Here is an 18741-nt window from a genome sequence, read left to right on the forward strand (position 1 = left end):
TAGGGGTCAGAGGAGGAAGCTGAAGCTGAGGTTTCCCACGGTGGGTCTTTAACAGATGTTAGTTGAAAGATTCCAAGGGACTGGAAACATTGCGATGGCTTCCCAAGTTAAGATGCTTGGATTTTATTCTGTGGGCAATGTGGGGCTCCTGAAGGTTCTGGAGCAGTGAGAGGAGCACACTGTCCTTGAGGAAGGGTTATTCATCTCCCTGCACGGGGTAGTTCAGCAGGGGAGAGAACACGGGCTCTCTGAGGCAGGTTAGGAGGAAGTTGAAATTGTCCCGATTAAGGGTAGGAAGGGCTGGCCTGGGGGAAGTGGGAACGGAGAGGACTCTGGGACGGTAGAAAATGAAGGGGCGAAGCCGCCGGGACTGGCTCGTCTCACACTCCAAGAGCGCCCCCTGCCCAGGACCGGCGCTATCCACCCCTAACGGCTTTCAGACTCTCGGGCTTTAGTTCCTGGGCGAGATTTGGCCTTGGACCCGCCCCGAGCTATCCCGGGTCCGACGGATATGTCCCTGACTCCGCTGGAGTCGGCTCCGGTGCCCGCGAGCACCAGGTCCGAGCCCGGGTCGGGGCTGGGTGCGTTGGAGCGGGACCAGGCTCTGGGGGCGCCGCGCCTGGGTTAGCTGGGTCCCCTGCTCTGGACCACTACGATATCCGGAATGAGCCCAGGTTGCCGGGCTCAGGTCCGGCCTTGGGACCCCCTAACTCGCACGGTTCCAGCACCGACCCGGGCCACAGTCCCTGATCCTCTCTTAATGTTCCCCTCCGTCTCGCAGAGACTTCCATTGACTCCAGGGTGGCACTTCAGAGCCCAGCCCCGCTCCAGCTCCGCCCCGCCTCCAGTTCGTCCCCCCCACCCGTCAGCAGCTGCTTCGCACCGAAGCCCGGCCTAGCTTCAGCTCCTCCAGACCTAGCTCCAACCTCTCCCCGCCCCCGGCCTCGCCCCGGCTCCCCTTGGCCTTGGCCCCGCTTGGGCTCCCCTTGACCTTAGTCCCAGCCCCTGAGAGTGGCCCAAGTTCCGCTTGACTCAGGTCCGCGCCCGGGGCACGGCCAAGCACGGAGCCAAGCCAGAGCCCCGCCTCGCCGCAGACTACAACGCCCCGGGGAGTCCCCAATCGCGGCCTGCCCCTCCCACCGCACTCCCAGTCGGCGGGTCAGCGGCCGGGGCAGGGCCCGGGGCGGGGCCTCGCAGGACCCGGCCTTCCGGGAGCCGAGCGGCGGCCGCTAAGATGGCGCTGGCGAGCGCAGCCGGAGCCGCCGAAGCCCCCGGAGCCAGGCCCCCCACGAGAGCCAGAGCCAGGCGCGGGGCTGCAGCGGCGGCCGGGCTGGGCTCCGAGTCCGAGTGAGCCGCGGCCGCTTCTTCCCGCTCCTGCCCCTACCGGGGCATGAGCGCCCAGGTAGAGGGGGCGGGGCGGAGCAGGCCAGCGAGGGCGGGGGAGAGCGGAGGAGGAGGGACCCCGGGACCCCGGGAATGCCCGGCAGCCCTCGGCCCCATGTCCCGGCCCTCGGCCCAGCCCCGGCTCTCCCGCCCACAGCCCTGCGGCAGCTGGGCAGAGCCGGAGCCCGAGCCGGAGCCGGACCGAGGCCCATGAATTCCGTGTCGCCCGCCGCCGTGCAGTACAGGAGCGGGAGCCAGGACGAGGTGTGCCGCCCCGAGGCCAGGAAGCCGCCGCGGGCCCCCGGAGCTCGGGGTCTGGCGCCGGCCGGAGGAGGGTCCGGGTCCGGAGGTGGTGGCGGAGGCGGAGGAGGAGGAGGTAGAGGAGGTGAAGGAGGCCACAATGGCCTAGTGGCAGCAGCCGGAGCAGCTGCTTCGGCCCCCCCAGGTCCTGCTCCCCCCAGTGAGCCGGACGAGGTGGACAAGTTCAAGAGCAAATTCCTCTCGGCCTGGAACAATATCAAGTATGGTGAGGACGGGGCTTGGGGGGCGAGGGCTTCGGCGCCCGAGAAGCAAGCGCGGGCCCCTGGGGTGAGCACGTTAGTGGGGCGGCACTAGGAGAGCTGGAGGGGGGGCGCCGTGCCCAGTGCACTGGGGGCATGCGGAGGCTGAGTCCGGGAAGGTGAGGACTGAATGGGTTGGGAGGGAGAGGTAAGGCTCCCTGGCCCCCTGAGGGCAGTCCTGCTAAGTGCTGAGACTCTGAGGGGGAGGCCCCCAGCTTTCAGGGTACCCTGCCTGCCCAGGGAGGGGGTCCACAGGCCGGCTGTCCCTCTGGGTCTCTGCTTCCCACATTTCCCCTGCAACCCGCCTATCCTTCCTTGAGGCTGGACGGTTCGAACCAAGACCAGCTTTAGCAAGCTGTCTACTGTGCACCTGTGTGGCCGCCGGTATCGCTTTGAGGGGGAAGGTGAGCATGGCAGGGCCGGGGAGGGAGCCGTCCAGACCGGTTCCCTTTGGGCAGGGATCAGGGTCCTCCGTGGCTCCTGCAAGTCGAGCTTCTCCCTAGGGGACATCCAGCGGTTTCAGAGGGACTTTGTCTCCCGCCTGTGGCTCACATACAGGAGGGACTTCCCTCCACTGGAGGGGGGCAGCTTGACCTCAGACTGTGGCTGGGGCTGTATGCTGCGCAGTGGGCAGATGCTGCTAGCCCAGGGCCTGCTTCTGCACTTCTTCTCCAGGGGTGAGTCTTAGTGGGAGATTCCGAGGGGGAAGAGAGGGATGGCCATGAGGGCTCTCGGCTGGCCTGACCCGCTGCCCTCTGACAGATTGGACTTGGTCAGAAGCTATTCTACACCCCGGCCCCAGGGAGTCTGAGCTCCTCAGAACCATGTCTCCTTCTCGGGCCGGAGCAAGCTGGCAGCGGGTTCCCTCGCCAGCCTTGGGCCTAAGTCGGGCCACCTGGACCAGCGGCGGGGCCCTGAGCCCCAGGGAGTTTGAGCAGGAGGAGCAGCACAGGCGCATTGTTTCCTGGTTTGCCGATCAGCCCGGGGCTCCCTTTGGCTTGCACCGGCTGGTAGAGTTGGGCCGAAGCTCGGGCAAGAGGGCAGGAGACTGGTATGGTCCCTCCGTGGTGGCTCACATCCTCAGGTGAAGTAGTCACTGGTCTGGGAGGCAGCGGTGGGAGCTGGGGTCGCTGCTGGAGCTCAGGGCTGCTCTCTCGTCCTCAGGAAAGCCGTGGAGAGCAGCTCAGAGGTGGCCCAGCTGGAGGTGTACGTTTCTCAGGATTGTACAGGTGAGGGGCCCCCGGAGGCCCAGGCAGACACTTCACCTATTTTCCCATTGCTCACAACCTCTCGTGGTAGGAAGAGTATGATGGTGAGAGTCAGGGACTAAGGTTTCTAGAGCTGAGGCCCTAGTCATCTTTCTGGGCCTGAACTTGCCCATCTTTAAAATAAAAATGATTTAATTCAGTTCTTTAAGCCTGATACAAGGTGCTGAGGATCCAAAGATGGAGAACAGTATTCCAGATTTGAGAGGTGATGAGGGCCTGAGCTAGGCCTGTGGAATTGTCAGGGCAAGGCCGGATAGAAGGAAGATTGGATAGGATTCAAGGGATAGGAGCTGATTGGATTCGACAAGTCAGTTTTCCAGGTTGGGCCACTGAGGAGAATGGAGCCATCCATGAGCAAAGAGGCAAGGAAGTTGTAGGGAGAGTGAAAATCTTAGAATCCCAACAATCTTAGAAGCGAGCACATTCCAGGATTGTGGTGAAAGAGGGCAGGAAATTCTTCCAAGAATCAAAAGTTCTTGGGCCTTTACCAGGACCCTGGAGGGAGCATGTCTGCGTAGGGAAACTAGAGAGCCAAGGAGATAAAACTGTCCCTTCTTCTCAGAAGAGGCCCTGACTCAGAACCTGTTATTCTCACTTTATGCACAGTCAGAGCAAGCTTGGTTATCTGGTTCCCCAGCTTCAGGCTGATTAGAAAGGGCAGGGGACATGGAGAAGGGAGGCCTGATAAGGAGGAAGGAGACAGAAAAGTCAGTCAGGGTAAGGAAGGACTGCTTACAAAACAGGGCAGCTAAAGGCTGTTCATTTGCCAGAAGCACACTCTTAGTAGTACAGAGATCTACTTTGCATACGTAATAAAACCCTAGAAATTAGCTGGACCCATCCCCTCATTTTACAGAGGAGAAAAATCTATCCAGATTCACACAGGTAAGAATGACAGAACTGACATTTGCCTGAGCTCCCATCCTGCCCCTTCCCTCATACCCCATTACTCTTGCTTCTCTAATGGTGTTCATGTTTTCTCAGTCTATAAGGCAGACGTGGCCCAGCTAGTGGCCCAGCCGGACCCGAGCACTGAATGGAAGTCCATCGTCATCCTGGTGCCAGTGAGGCTGGGTGGGGAGACTCTCAACCCTGTGTACGTGCCCTGTGTCAAGGTAGGAGTCCTTGGTAACCCTTTTAAGTGGTTTGGGAGAAGGGTACTTGGGGCTCTGGGGATCCCGCACCCTTCCAGACTCTGCTCTGTTCCTCGAGGAAAGCTGTCTCTCATTTTCTTATTTGGATTTTTTGGGAGGCAACTAGGGTTAAATGACTTGCACAGCTAATGAGTATCAGAGACTGGATTTGAACTTGGGTCCTCCCTATTTTTTTAAAACAACAAAACTGTTTCAGTACCCATCACCTGGCTTTGGATCCTCTCTCCTGGGCCATTGCATTCACCCTTGAGTCCTGATGTCCCATTTTTATTAGCATGAGACAGTGGGGCAATGGAGATAGCCAGGGGCTAAATGCGCAGCTGCCCTATTGGCTACTAGAGTGACTTTTTGGTTCTTGGTCCTTTTTCCTGCCCCATAAAAGGAGGGGACTAAAGGAGGCAATTTCTGAAGTCCCTTCCAGCTCCCAGTCTGACTCAGAGCAGCAGGAGCAGCCAGGTAGTGAAGCGGCTGGAGCACCCGGCCTGGGACACTTGTTGGCTGCCGGACATTGGGCAACTTATTTAACCCCAGTTGTCGTAAGCGTGTAGAGTTAGATCTGGAAAGGGCCTAGAGGCCGTCTCTGGAGGAATGAGAGTACTTGCTCAAGGTGAACTGACACCGCTTGCTTTTCCTGTTGCCCGTGTGCTCTCCCAGTCCCCTCTCCCGAGCTCTGAGGGGGCCACCGCCGGAGGAAGGCCGGCCCTGAGCCCCGTCTCTTCCCCTTTCCCCTTTCCCCAGGAACTCCTGCGGCTAGAACTCTGCATCGGAATCATCGGCGGGAAGCCCCGGCACTCGCTTTACTTCATTGGCTATCAGGGTGAGTGCCGCCTCCCCTCCCCGCCCTTGTCCCCTCCCCGCCCCCTACCTCACTGCCTGCTTCCTCCACAGATGACTTTCTGCTCTACCTCGACCCCCACTACTGCCAGCCCTTCGTGGATACCTCCCAAGAGAGCTTCCCCCTGGAGGTCAGTGAGGTGCTGGGCCGGGCCGGGGAGGGGCCGGGAGGTCGGGAAGCGCGGCCCAAAGGCCCAAACCCTCCCTCTGGCTTGCAGTCCTTCCACTGCACGTCTCCCCGCAAGATGGCCTTCAGTCGGATGGACCCCAGCTGCACCATTGGCTTTTATGCTGGCAACAGAAAGGAGTTTGAGCTGCTGTGCCTGGAGCTGACCCGGGTGAGCTGGCCCGGCTGGGGCTGGGGCGGGGGGTGGCGGACGCCTGCAGCCCTTCTGACCGTGGCTCTCCTGCAGGTTCTCAACTCTTCCTCGGCCACGGAGCGGTACCCCATGTTCACGCTGTCCGAGGGCCATGCCCAGGAGTACGGTCTGGAGGAGGTCTGCTCCCAGCTCACCCAGCAGAGCCTCCGGCTGCCCCAAGCCGGGAAGCTGGGCAAGGCCAAAAGGCCCAGCTCAGAGGACTTCGTGTTTTTATAGCAGGGACAAGGGGAAGCGGCGTCTGTAATATATACGTACATACATATATATATTTTTTATTTATATACATGTGATAGAGCTGCCCTGCAGATGGAGGGGGTAGCAATATTCTCAGGCTCACTGGGGGTTGGGGCTGATTACTGATCCCCAACACCTTTAAAGCACTCCGGCCCCCTCCCTCACCCCCCACCCCCCCAGTGCATGGGGGTGACCGGAGCGCAAAACTGTGATTCTGCTGTAGCAACATGTTTCCACTGGAAATCAGCCTGGGCTGGAGAGGGGGAAGTGGGGGGGCTGGGCTCTCCCTTCCCTTTGGCTGGGTTGTGGCCCAAGGATGAAATTAAAGCTCTACTTGATAAGTGTCTGAGCGCATTGAGCTGCTTCCTAGGGCAGGCTGTGGGCAGAGGGCAGGAAGTCTGCTGACAGTTGTGCCTTTTGGAGCCAGGAGAAGGAGGAAGCCTGTCCCCAAAAAGGTGACCCAGCCCCACTACCTCCCAGGCCTAGAAAACAGCATCACAGAGACTTGAGAATTTAGATCTTCGAGGCCATTTACCTCAGAATCAAGTACGAAAAGATCCTTGGAGGTCATTTAGAATGGGGCCCCCCCAAAAGAAAGGTCACACAGGGAGAAAGTGCTTGGCCCAGACTTGCTCAGCAAGTGCCCCTCAGTAGCAGTGTTATATATAAACCTACTTTTATTTGACATTCCTAGCCCTCCCCTCACCCTAAAGGCAGCTGAGGGGACAGGAAAGCTGGGAGAGTCAGGCCTGGGCCTGGGGCTGGGCTCGGGCTCGGGCCCGCTTCTTCCGTTCCCGGCCCAGCTGCCGGTAGTGCAGCCGCTTTGCATTTAGCCCATAGGCCTGCAATCTCTGGTGGCTGAACTCGAAGCCTCCCAACTTCACCCGGGGTCCCAGAAGTCTCCCTTTCTTGCTCCGAAGACTCTTCTTGGGTCTTGGAGGTGGGGCCACCTGTGGCCCAGATGATGGCCCAGTCCCATCTGGCTTCTCCTGGGTCTCTGCAGCAGCAAGAGGGGCCATGCTTTTGGCTTTGGGTACCAGGAAGTCCTCTTCCTCCTCCTCCTCAGAGGTGCCCTCCAGCTTGGGCTTCTTCCGGCTCTCATCTAGGGCCTCCGGTCCTTGGCGTTTCCTGAGTGGGTGTGCTGGATCAGAAGTCTCCTCAGTCCTGCAGAGAGCAAGAAGCCCAAGGTTGCTCTGTGGCCCTTGATCAGGAATGGGCCCACTCTGCTGGATCCCCCAAACCCATGTGACTCACAGTTGGGCAAGAGACTGCAGGATCTGCTGCTTCTTCCGAATGTTCTTTGCCTTCAGGTTGTACTGCTTCTGCTCCCGCAACTCCTCCTGCTCGGATCTGCAGAGCCCAGACCCATTGGGCCCCATCAGCCAGGGCTCCGACAGCCCCCCAGGCCTGAAGGGCTTTCAGTAATCTGCCCCCGCCCCCTCATAAGACCTATTCTCAAGCAGCTTACAATCTATTTTAGGAGGTGGCCAGCTCGTTCATAGGAGCTTCAGTCCAGGGTTTCTTAGCCCATCTCAAAATAATTTTTCTGAATGTGTAAAGCACAATACACAGAATTACAAGGGATGCTTATCCAAATGTGTTAAAGGTTCACAAACCTTAGGCTAAGAAACTGGCTCTGGACCTCAAGCACAATCAGAGAGCTAAGAGGGGGCTGGGGGGCTCGCTTTCAGCCAGGAGGCTCGTGGAAGGCTCCCTCCTCAGAAGTGGGCTTTAGAAGGTAGGATTGACTTTAGAGAGGGCTGGGGGCCCGGAGGAGTTACTCCAGCTGAGGAGAGAACCCAGCGTGAACAAAGGCCAAAGAATGAGAGCCAGACGGCGAGGCTGAAGGGCCATCCGTGCAGGGCTGGGGGCATCCCCCAGACTTCTGATGAGGGGTGTGCATGAGAGGTGGCGAGCCAAGAGACAGGACTGGTGGACAATCATGGCGGTAATCCAGGGGAGAAGAGTGGAGCCCGGCCCTGGGCTGGTCACAGGGCACAGAGGGGAGGCAAAAGTGAGGGGTGCAGCAAAGGGCTCAAAGTGGGGCGGAGGGAAGAGGAAAAAGAGCAGGAGGGGTCCACAGCCACCCCCCCCCACCAAGCGTCAGCGCCCCCGTGCGGCGGCCTCACCTGTACATGCAGGTCTTCTTGAGGGAACACCAGCGATTGAGCTCCTTGTCATCCGAGGCCAGGATCTGCACGGGCAGAAAGGAACACTCGGTGTCCCACGGCCTCCCGGAGGGTCCCATAGCCTCCCGGAGGGTCCCACGGCCTCCCTGAGGGTCCCACGGCCTCCCTGGGCCCAGGCGGATGGAGGGAGAAGGGGGTGGGCCGGGGAGCTTGGCTACCTCCTCTGTGGTCAGGCCAAAGTCGCAGGGCACGACGGAGCGATACTTGAAGCGACAGGGCAGGTCGTCGATGATGTCCTCGTAGTCCAGCCTGTAGTACTCGTCCAGGTACTCTTCAAAGGTCTTGTTCTCTAGCCAGACAGAGCAGGGGCCCTTTCAGAGGTTCGGGCCGCCTCCCCCGGAGTGGGGGATGGACAGGAGGCCTGGCCCAGGGCCCAGCTCCTCTCACTAAGCACCGGAGGCAGGTGCGGAGAGCTGGCCTCTGGGAGCTCAGGGCGGTGGGGGCTAAGCCCTCCGCCAGTGACTCTGCCGCCCAACATCAGACAATTATAGGGAAAAATTACTCTGGGTCTCACCAGGGTCAAAGACAGGCCTGTCCTGGCTGACAACTTCGGCAAAGTGGGACTTCCGCCGCCTCTTCTTGCCAGTCAGCGGTACATCCCACTTTTTTTTTTTCTTCTTCCCACTCCTGACAGATGGTTGACTGGGGTCATAATCTGCGTCCATCTGCCAGAAAGGTTCTTGTGGGTCACAAGAGGCTTGGGGGGTGGGGAGGGCCCAGACAAGCTCTCCCAAGCCAGAGGGATGGCAGCGGGGAAACGTAGGGAGGCCGGCCCAGGAGGGGGGCTCTGGGATCTCTCCAGCCATCTGCCTCTCTGCAGGAAGCACGGGCTGGCCGCTCAGACCCATGGGGTCAGGGAAAACGTACAATGAAGTCGGGGTCCTCGCAGTGGGGCTCCGCCGCCTCCTCCTCTCTCCAGGGCCCATCCTCCTCGGCCCCTGTCCACGTGTCCCAGTTCCATTCATCTGGTTTGACAGAAGAAGGGGGGAGGGTCAGCTGCTTGGTCAGCACCCACCCTCTCCAGGGTTTGGACGGAAGGGGCCGGAGACACAGGGAAAGAAGACTCACCGTCAAAGCCCTCCTCCTCCTCAAACTGCGGCTTCTCCTCCTCTCCAATGCCGTAGTACTCCTCTCCAAAGCACTTCTGCAAAAGGGGGAGGGAGAAGGTCAAAGAGCACGCTGACCATCCGGAGTAGCAGCACTGTGCCCAGCACTGTGCAGGGGCTCGGCCCATCTCCTCAACAATCACAACGCGGGGTCTGAGGGGGGAGCAGAGCTGGGACCCATCACTGAGCCCAAAGGCGAGGAGTCAGAGGGGAGGGGCCGGCCGAGCGTTTAAGCTGAGAGGGCCCGGCGAGAGCCCATCGGCCGTTCCCCGTGGCCTGGGTCAGGCTTAGCCCAGAGGCGCAGGGCCGGGCCTTACCTGCATGAGCTGGTCATGCATGGCGGGGTCAAAATCTCCCTCCAGGTCGGCCTCCTCGAAGGCCCCGGCCTGGTTGCCTGTGATCTCCCGCAGCTTCTCCAGTTTGTCTAGAATCTCTCGGCGTTTCAGATTTTTCAGCTGCTTCAATTCTTCCTGCTTCTTCAGCTTCTCCTGTTGGAGGGAGGAAAGGCTGCAGACCCCATTGTCTGCCCCGCCGCGGGGCTCCTGCTCACAGGCCTACGGGGAGGGTCTCCGAGGTCCCCTACTCCGGGGCCTCATGGGCCCTGTGCATCCGAGACATTTTTACGTGATTCAGGTACATAAAACAGGCAGACAAACCAAACAGGAATCAAGATTTCACCACTCCCACGTTGTCATGAGATCCCACCTGAGATGGTGACCCACACTTAGAGAAGCTTTGCTCTAGGCCACGCCCCTACTTTTACAAACAGGGAAAGTGAGGCCCAAGGTGCGCACTTCCGCTCCGGGCCAGGGTCCCCAAGGGCAGCCCCCGAGCTCCTTACCTTCTTCTTGCGCTCCCGGGTCGCCTCCCGCTTTTCCTTCCTCCGCTCATCCTTCCTCCGCACAGAGGAGGCGATGGTCCTGGGGTAGGTCTTTACCTGTGAAGGAGGAGGAAGGCCACTGGCCTGAGCCACGTCCAGGGGGCCGCGGCCCTCCTTGCCCCCTTCCTCCGGGAGGAGCTGGGTGGGAAGGGACAGCGCGGAGCAACAACTCGCCCTGACAGTGCTTCGCTCACAACAGCCCTGGGAGCCGGGACCACACATTACACGCTGGTTTAAGACCTAGAAAGGGAACGCCTGTCCTCCCACAGTGAAGACGAGTCTCGGGGGTTGCTTGCAGGAGGCTCTCTCCCTCGTACCCCAAGCTCCTGCCCGAGCCTCCTACTTTATAGGAAAGAAACTAGCATGTCAGGCCCTGTGCAAGTGTCCGAGAACCGGTGCTTCCCTGTCTAGTCACAGAGTGCACGCCTGTTGGGCTCCTGTGTGCGTGAAGCCCCACAGCGGGAGAGGGGAGGCCGGACAAGGGCTCCTGCCCCCCTAACGGCGGCTGACCCAAGCTCAGGGCCCTCACCTGCTCAGCATCCGGCTCCTCGAAGCGGAAGTTGTACTTCCTCTCAAAGTCCTCCTGCTTCTTCAGGAACAGCTCCCCCTCATCCGAGGAATCATCCACCACCAGCTGCCCTCCAGCACCTGGAAACCTGGGGGGAAGGAGGACGCCAGGCTCAACATGGGGGTTGAGCCCCTCTGGAGCTGGCACTGAGATCCAAGGCCCGTGCCAGCCACATTCCACAGCTTTAACGGAGGGACAGGGGAAAGCTGCTGCGCACCCTTCGTCCTCCTCCTCCTCCTCTTCCTCCTCCTCATCTTCCAGATAGCCTTTGTTCAGAATGTAGTCTCTCAAGAATTTCTCCCCATCATCCAGCTGAGGGTTGCTCCAGTACTCTCTGAGGTGGCTCTGTGGGTGGGGAGGACGGGAGCTGAACCTGCTCCTCCCCGAGAATCTTCAGGGAGAAGAAGGCCGAACCCCGCACACTAAGCACATTAGGGACAAGGTCTGGCCTCCCGTGCTGAGGCCCCGACATCCGCAGTGATTCTGTGGGGGGCAATAAGCCACACGCGCTGACCCTTAAGGGAAGCTTCCCGTAAGGGTCAGGAGGCCGTGTCTCCCTCCCAGCTTCGGGGAGCCCGGGTGAGAGCCAGCGCCAGGCAGTCGCCACCGAGGGATGAGCGGCCCTGAAGGGGGCTCGGCAACCTGAACACTCCATGCAGCCCTTCCCCCGCACAGAATAAAGGCAGGCAGTGGCTGTTGCAACTGTGCCTAGCGGAGTGCCTGACACACGGTGGGCACTTGATGCTCACTGCCCACGGGGTGCCAGGTTCCCAGGCTGAGTAACCTAGGGTCCAGCTTCTTAAGCTGTGGTTTACAGCACCATGTGGGGTCTCATAACTTAAAGTAGAGATTGTAAAATTATTACTAAATGTGTGATTTCTTACCTGTTTTACATAACACTATACCTAGGGTCACATAAAAATTTCTCAGGCAAAAGGGGTATTGAGTAGAAAACGTTTAATAAGCCCTGATCTATGAACCCCTTCATCCTCATGAATACCTTCCTTGTCACCCTTCTCCCCCTACCCCCTTTCCCTGGCGTGGAAGCCTCAGGGACCCTCTGCCCACCCAACGAGTCAGCTCCCCTACCTCCCCACCTCTGAGTCATTCCTTCCTCTCTGCTCCCGGGGCCACAATCTAGTTAAGTTACTCACTGATCCTTCCGGACCACGGGGATGCGCTGTCTCCGAGCTTCCCCACCTGCTGCCCACAATCCATCCTTCAGGGCAGCCAAAGACATCTCTAAGCACACCTCTGACCTCCTCATTTCCTGCTTAAGTGGTTTCTACTGGGTGGGGGGCTTGCAGAATAACGCACCAACTCCTGGTCTAGCATCTAACGCCCTTCAGCGTCCTACTAACCGCTTCCTCCTGGCTGATGCTCCATCTGCGCCCCCCCCAACATTTGCCCGGAGTGCCCGTATGCCTCGCTCTGCCTCTCAGACTCTGTCCTTGTCCCAGCTTCAGCTCGGGCTCCCCGCCCTCCCAGATCCCCAGCTGCTGGCCTTCGGCGCTCTTTCTCCAGGCCACCTAGCAGCCCCTCACTCTCCTTTCCTGCCCCGCTGTCTGCACTGTGCCCTCCCAGGAAGAGGACGGCTGATCAGTTTTTATCTTTTACCTTTGGTACCTTGTGCAGAGAGAATTTGCAGGTCTGTTGAACTGAACCAAATTAAAATGAAAAGCTTTCTCACCAGCTCCTTCAGGTCTTCCTTGTCTTCAGTGTCTTTCTGCCCCTTTAACCAGTCTACATAGTCAGCCTCCTCCTGAGCCTGGAAGGAGAGGCAGAAGAATGAAGGCGGACCGGAAGCTGTGCCCGCGGACAAGCTCTGCCCTCTCCAGCCGCTGCCTCCCAGGACGGGGCCCTGGCTGCGCCCTTCCCTCGGGCCCTCCCTCACCTTCTCCTCCTTGGTTTTGGTCCGTTTCTTCAGCAGACTGGAACTGCCCTCGCCTGCACTCTCCTCCTCATCGCTGTCTGCGACAAACTGCCGGAAGCTGCCCCAGAGAGAGGAGACTCAGCCCGGTGATGTGGTCTACCCAGACCCCTGACTCTGCATCTCTCCCATGGCCCACCCCACAGACCTGGCCTGCGCAGGTCAGGAGGGGTTCACAGAGGGAAGGGGCCTACCCTGGATCCCACATCTTTATCCTGCCGAGGTTCTCTGGTAATGAGCATGAAACTGAAAAATGGTTTTCTTTTTTAAATATCCTAGGGACTAAATGGTGTTTAATCAAGTGTCTTAAAACCCTTACAAAAAAAGGCTTTTTAATTCTTTGGGGCATTTCTGTTATGTGATGGGGAGGATATAAAAGGGAGCTTTGGCAGCCTGCTTCATTTAGGGCTTAAAACCAGATGTGGATGGAGAGAGCAGAACACAAGGAGGCCCTCTATGTGGCATTCGTGCCCAACAAGCCCAGAGGGGCAGAAACACTGGCTACACTCTGCAACTCAAGTCTCTGCTTGGCCTTTTCCTGGGCCCACCAGACTCCACGTGGACCTCTCCCAAAGGCTTACTTCCATCCAAACGTACCTCTCTTTGAGGCGCTTCTGTTCTTCAATGTAACTTCTGGAGGTGGTTTGCTGGGCAGGAAAGAGAACGGGGTGCTGTTAGGGCAGCAAAGGCCCCTAGGGATGCTGCTGTGAGCCCTTCCCCCTCCCAGACACACAGCTCCCCTGCTGGGACCAGGTCCCCCCTTCCACCCTGAGGAAGGAGCAGCAGGGAACTGGTTCATCTCCCACGCACATTCAGGAACAATGTTGAAAGAGACAGGACCATCCCATCACCCAAGCAAGAAGCATCTCTTACGCCCTTACTGTATGCCAGAAGCTACACTACATGCAGCAGCCACAAACATGAGGTGTTACCTGATGCTTCTGCCTTTCAGTTTCCTGGTCGGAGTCCTCCTCGTCTATGTATTTCCTGCAGGAAAATCAGGGAAACCAGTGGGTGTGCGTGAGGACAGTTTTTCCTCCCCAACTTTGTAAAAGGACCCCAGCCAAAGCCACTGAACACATATCAGGTCCTTCAGGGCTCCAGAATGGATTTACAGGACTACTCTTTTAAAACTGAAAGGAACCTAAGAAATCACTTAACTCAATTCACCCATTTCACAGATGAGGAAGTTGAAGCTTGAAAAAAATAAAATCATTTGCCAAGATTACAAGTATATTCCCATGCTGAGACCTGAGCCTGGTCCCTGAATTCCACACCTAACTGCCTCCATGGCAATAATTCCGTTCTGAGGTTATTTTATCATACCTTAAGTACTTTCTTTACAACACCTTGGGTAAATAGAAAACACAAGGATTATTTATTATACATATGGGGAAACTGAGGCTAGGAGATAGGAGATAAAGCGGCTTTCCCTAAAGTTACACAACTACCAAGTATGAGAACAAGAATTTGAAGCTGGGCTGTGCCTCAGTTTACCATTCTGTCCTCATGCCCTACAGCTGGTAGCCAATGGAGAACAGCAGTGGGCGAGTCAGGAAGACCCAAGTTCAAATCCAGCTTCAGACACGTGAATAATCTTGGCAAGTCACTTGGGCAGTCTGCCTCAGTTTCCTCAGCCGTCACATGGGGATGACACTAGCAGCAGCTCCCCGGGGTTGCTGTGAGGACCAAATGACCCTACTGTTGTAACCCTGGGCAAGTCACTTAAGCCAGTTTGCCTCAGTTTCCTCATCTGTACAACGAGCTGGAGAAGGAAAGGACAAATCGCTCCAACATCTCTGCCGAGAAAACCCCACGTGGAGTCATGAAGAATCGGGCCCAACTCAAAATGACCCAAAGCCAACCACTGCCTGTGTCCAGCCCTGTGTGTGCTGACAGAGCTCTGCCCTTGGCTCGGACCCCAAGAACTCCTTTCACCGTGTCAGAACTCACCCTTCCTTTTCCAGAATGACCTTTCTCTCATAGTCCTTTAAGTACATGGGCTTTTCTTTCTTCTTTTTCTTCTCTTTCTCCGAGGGTGTCTCCTCTTCCTCTGAAGAGGAGGATCCTAGGAGTCCCGGCCAGAAAGAGACGTTTTACAAACGAGGCAGCATGAGTCCCCGTAGCCCCCATCGCTTCTTTCCTTGGGCAGGCAAGCCCTCCAGCGGTCCCGGGTTCCTCAGCCCCCTTTAGCAGGGCCCGCCTCCCACCCCAAATCCTCACCGCAGGCTCTGGGGGAAAGAGGCCTACCCGGCTCATTGTAAAAGGTGGCACCCTGCTGGTAGATCCTGGGGTCCTTCTTCTTCAACAGGGACAAGGTTCGGTAAAAGCCCCTGTCAAGCTCTGGGTCAAACTCCTACAACGCAAATCCAGACGGAGGGATCGGGACAGGGTCCCAGGGAGTCCTCCTCTCCCACTGGGGCATCCTGCCCTAGGGTCACAGGGTTTGGGGCTGGAGAACTTCACAGGGAACCAACTCATCCATTCAGCAGTTTCTTCAGCTGTAGTGAGCAGGCAGGAGGAAGGGGCGTCCGCGTGGGGATGTCTGGGGAGACGGGGGGCTGCCCGGCTGGGGATGGTTCGGTGGGAGCGGGCTGCCAAAACCTTAGGGATTCTGGACGTCCAAATGAGGGAGTCTGGGGGAGGGGTCCCTCGTTGGGGTCCCGAGGGAGGAAGGGGAAGGAAGACAGCCCCACGTGGGGAAGGAGGCGGGACTAGGGGGCCGGTCCTAACGTGGGCTGGTCCTCACCACCCGCTCATCACTGGAGTCGGAGTCAGAGTCGGAGCCGGACTCGGCGCCGCTCCCGCGATCCCCGTACCGGTCCTTTACTGGGGGACAGGAGGGAAGAAGGTCAGCGCGGCCCCCGGCCCCCGCCGGCCCCCCGCCCTCCGAGCCGGCCGCCTGCCACTGCGCATGCCCCGCACTCACGCTTTTGCAGCTCCTCGCGCTGCCGGTAGCGTCCGTACCGCGCCGCAAAGGCCTCGTTCACCCGCAGCTCGCACTGGCCGCGCGGCTCAGGCATGGCGGCTTCCAGGAGACTCGGCAGGCTGGGGGAGGGAAGGAGTGCTCGGCACTGCGCCGGCGCGGACTCCTCCCCACCAGGAGATCTTAAAGGGGCAGACCAGCGGCAGCCCCGCCTCTCCCCTCAGCCGCACTCCCTCCCGCCCCTCCCCCCTCGCCGCCTCCTACCCATCCCGGGGGGCCTGGGAGACCCGAACCACTCCCTCGTCCTGCTGGATTAGCTGCTGGAAGATGAATGCTCTTTTGAACTGGCTGGTCCAGAGGTTCAAGATACTGGGACTTAGGTGCGGGGAAGTCCTGGCCCCTCCCCAGCGCCACTCGGAGGGCACAGCTGGGGGCTCTTGCTCCATTCGCGGTTTCCTGCCACCCTTCCGTTCCCGATGCCCAAGCCACTGCCCCACCCAACCCCAGCTGGACCCTGGGAATCACCCAGCCCTCCCCCACCGCCCTCCGGGGCTAGCCACCTCCCTTCCCCAGCACACATATTCTTTGAACTCCTTCTCTGGAGGCTGCACAAAAGACAAAACCCCCCAAATCGAAGCCCCTCCCCCCACTAATACTCTTTTCCTCGATACTAATCTCCCCCCCCAAAAAAAAACCAGGCGGCCAAAGCTAGTTCGTCAAGGAATGCTCAATATTAATTTAATGATTAAAAACATTAAATTATCACACAACATTTCTTCAGAAAGCATAATAAATAGAATCTTTTAAAAACTCTGTACAAGAGGCTGGAGGCCTTCAACGAAAGAAAATGGAACACTCCACCCGCCACCATTCATTTTGTTTCCCCCCCAATTCAATTGTGTTCCTGGGTTTGCAAAAGGAAGTAGTGCCCTTCTCTCCCCTACAGCCCCCCTGAGGTGACTTTGCCAAAAGATAGCTGCTTCTGGGAACCTAGAAATCCCCTGAGGTGTTGGGGTGGGGGTGGGGCGAAGAGAGCGGGAGGAAAAGAGGAGCTCCCAGCCGCCGCGGACCAGGCAGGGGATGGAGAGAGCCAGGGCATTGCCCTAGGTCACCATGAAGGCCCAGAGCTCGCACGAGCCGTGCCAGCTTGAAGCGAAGGGGTGGGGGCTGCAGGGGCAGAACCGAACCGTTTATCAGGCCACCTTCCGGGCTGTATCCAGGAGCTGGCTAGGGCCAGGAGTCCCGGACTGTCTCTGCTTGCTCACTTGGCTCTCTGCAGCTCTTGCTCTCCCCCGAGTTTCACATCACACCGAAGGGGGAAAATAACCACACAAATAACACCAACAAACCATAACTTGGGGTGGGGGCGGGGGCGGGGAGGAGACGGACCTTCAGCATTCGGGTAGGCATGGAATAGGAAGAGAATTGCCCACTCTCGTCCTCCCAGAGACACAGAGCCCCCCCAACCCTTCTGTTTTTCGGGGCTTCCTGGGGCTCCCCACCAGTGCCGAACGGCATTCAGCTGTCCTGGTTGCTGAAGGGCCCCCGCATTCACAACGACGGAGTAGGGAGGTGCCTCTCCAAGATCCGCCCCAACTGCCCGGCTCCACACTGCCGAGCCAGCTCAAGGGGCGTGAGGCCCCCGGCATCCCGGTGCTGCAGATCGGACTCCCCGGCCAGGAAGCTGACCACGGCGGCGTGCCCCTCCCGCACGGCCAGGTGGATAGGCAGCGCTCCGGAGCCGTCCGGCACGTTCACGTCAGCGCCGTGCTCCACCAGGATGCGAAGAGTGTCCAGGAACCCTGTGCGCGCGGCGTCGTGGGCCGGGGAGGTACCCGACCCGTCCTGGACGTTGGGGCTGGCTCCCTGCTTCAGAAGCTCCAGCGCGATGGGCGAGCTCCCGAACATCATGACCTGGGGGATCGAGGCAGCGGGAGGAGACAAGGTGTTGGATTGGGGCAAAAGAAAGGATACAGAGGCTCTGCGCATCCAGGCCCGAAGGGGGAGGAATAGAAGAAAGACCAGGATGAGGAGGTGAGTTTCCCCTTGCCTCCCACTCCCCCCCATGCGAGGCCCCCGAGCAGCCTGCCCTAGCAGCCTCCCCCCTTGATCCCCTCCGGGCAGGAACCCACCTGCAGGGCGGTCTTGCCGAAGCGGTTCAGGAGTCGGGATGCACGAATTCCTGGTGAAGGAGGCGCCGCACCTCGTTTACATCTCCCCGGGCGGCAGCCCCGCTGAGCCGGTCGCCGGCGCTTATCTCTTCCAGCAACATCTCCGACCTACAGGCCTGGCAGCCTGGATCCGACTGAGAGAGAGCGATCGCGGAGCGGGGTCAGGCCGGTGGGTACCGTGCCACGGCCTTCCCCGGCAGCGCTGGGGTCCCTCACTTCAGCCTAGACCAGCCCGGCCCAGCCTCCCAGGCTCCGGAGGCGAGCGGTGGGCCCCCGGCGCCTGGAGAGGTTCGGAAGCAGCGCAGGGGGAGCCAGAAGGCCGTCCCCTCGAGCCTGCCCGACTCAGGCTCCACAGCACCGGCTTCTCAGTCTCTCGGAAAGCCGGCGGCCTGCAACCAAACCCGGACCCCTCCCCAACGGGCTCCTCCCACCTGTCAGCCAGGATCGAGAGAGAGGGCTGGGAAGGCAGCCTGGAGGTCCAATCCTACTCCTTTTCCTACGGCTCCTCCGCCTCTGCAGCCCTGCCCGGCCCCCGCCCCTTGGGGGCCGGGCTCCCCTGGGGTCTCCCCCCGAACTCACCCTCCCTCCTCCTCCTCCTGAGCGGGCGGGGTTCACTCTGAGCTCCGGCAGCCGCGGCCTCCGGAGAAAGGACGTGAGGGGGTGGAGCTGCGGCTCCCACGTGGGTCGCTCTGAACCCCGAGTATTTGTTTTCTTACGAATTGACACTTTGTATCGGTCTCCTTTGCCCGGCTCCCGACCCTTCGGGGCCCCGCCTTGTTCTCCGTCCCGGCCAATGGTGACGCGTCTCCGAGGCGCCTTCGCAAGCAGGGGCCCATAGCGTCGCTCCTGATTGGCCGGCGACCGGCGACCGGCAGAGCACCGGTAATGGCGGGGTTTTCAGTTTCAAATGCCAGGGGCAGGCGGGAAAGAGACACCGGAGTAACTGACTGAGGGAGCAGTTGCGGGGTCAGGGTCGGAGCCGGTCCTCTTTTCGCCCTGGGGCCCGGCCCCTCACTCCAACACCACTGGAACCAGGACCGCACCCACCCCCACAGTGCTCGAATGCAGGCCCCTTCCCCAGTTCGGCTGCTTCCTGCAGAAAGACCACTACTCAGGACCCTTCCTTCCGCCCCACCAATATCCTCACTGAAGACATCC

General features: G+C 59.4%; 3 protein-coding genes across 3 annotated transcripts; 1 reads left to right on the forward strand and 2 right to left on the reverse strand.

Moving 5' to 3' along the window:
* The first annotated feature begins 1211 nt into the window (after positions 1–1211).
* On the forward strand, positions 1212–6159 carry ATG4D (autophagy related 4D cysteine peptidase). The gene is made up of 11 exons (XM_051971516.1): positions 1212–1402; positions 1541–1909; positions 2264–2347; positions 2447–2620; positions 2706–3027; positions 3108–3172; positions 4196–4326; positions 5104–5182; positions 5254–5330; positions 5418–5537; positions 5613–6159. Exons 2-11 carry the CDS (start codon positions 1594–1596, stop codon positions 5793–5795), a joined length of 1551 nt encoding a protein of 516 aa, XP_051827476.1. The 5' UTR covers positions 1212–1402; positions 1541–1593; the 3' UTR covers positions 5796–6159.
* KRI1 (KRI1 homolog) lies at positions 5836–16068 on the reverse strand. Its single transcript, XM_051971515.1, has 20 exons — positions 15677–16068; positions 15416–15534; positions 15236–15315; positions 14737–14842; positions 14440–14554; positions 13419–13473; positions 13084–13133; positions 12451–12547; positions 12247–12324; positions 10774–10901; positions 10518–10644; positions 9950–10045; positions 9426–9596; positions 9071–9146; positions 8870–8967; positions 8517–8667; positions 8161–8291; positions 7943–8007; positions 7068–7163; positions 5836–6977 (listed from the first exon to the last, which is right to left on the reverse strand). The coding sequence occupies exons 1-20, from the start codon at positions 15856–15858 to the stop codon at positions 6557–6559; spliced, it is 2442 nt and encodes an 813-aa protein (XP_051827475.1). The 5' UTR covers positions 15859–16068; the 3' UTR covers positions 5836–6556.
* Positions 16069–16128: 60 nt separating this feature from the next.
* Positions 16129–18358, reverse strand: CDKN2D (cyclin dependent kinase inhibitor 2D). Its single transcript, XM_051971517.1, is given in 4 exon segments — positions 16129–17326; positions 17545–17576; positions 17579–17717; positions 18163–18358. Coding segments are annotated over 3 exon segments (501 nt in total). The 5' UTR covers positions 17685–17717; positions 18163–18358; the 3' UTR covers positions 16129–16963.
* Between the last annotated feature and the right edge of the window lie 383 nt (positions 18359–18741).

Source organism: Antechinus flavipes, chromosome 1 (assembly GCF_016432865.1).
Source record: "Antechinus flavipes isolate AdamAnt ecotype Samford, QLD, Australia chromosome 1, AdamAnt_v2, whole genome shotgun sequence".
NCBI classification, from domain to species: domain Eukaryota; kingdom Metazoa; phylum Chordata; class Mammalia; order Dasyuromorphia; family Dasyuridae; genus Antechinus; species Antechinus flavipes.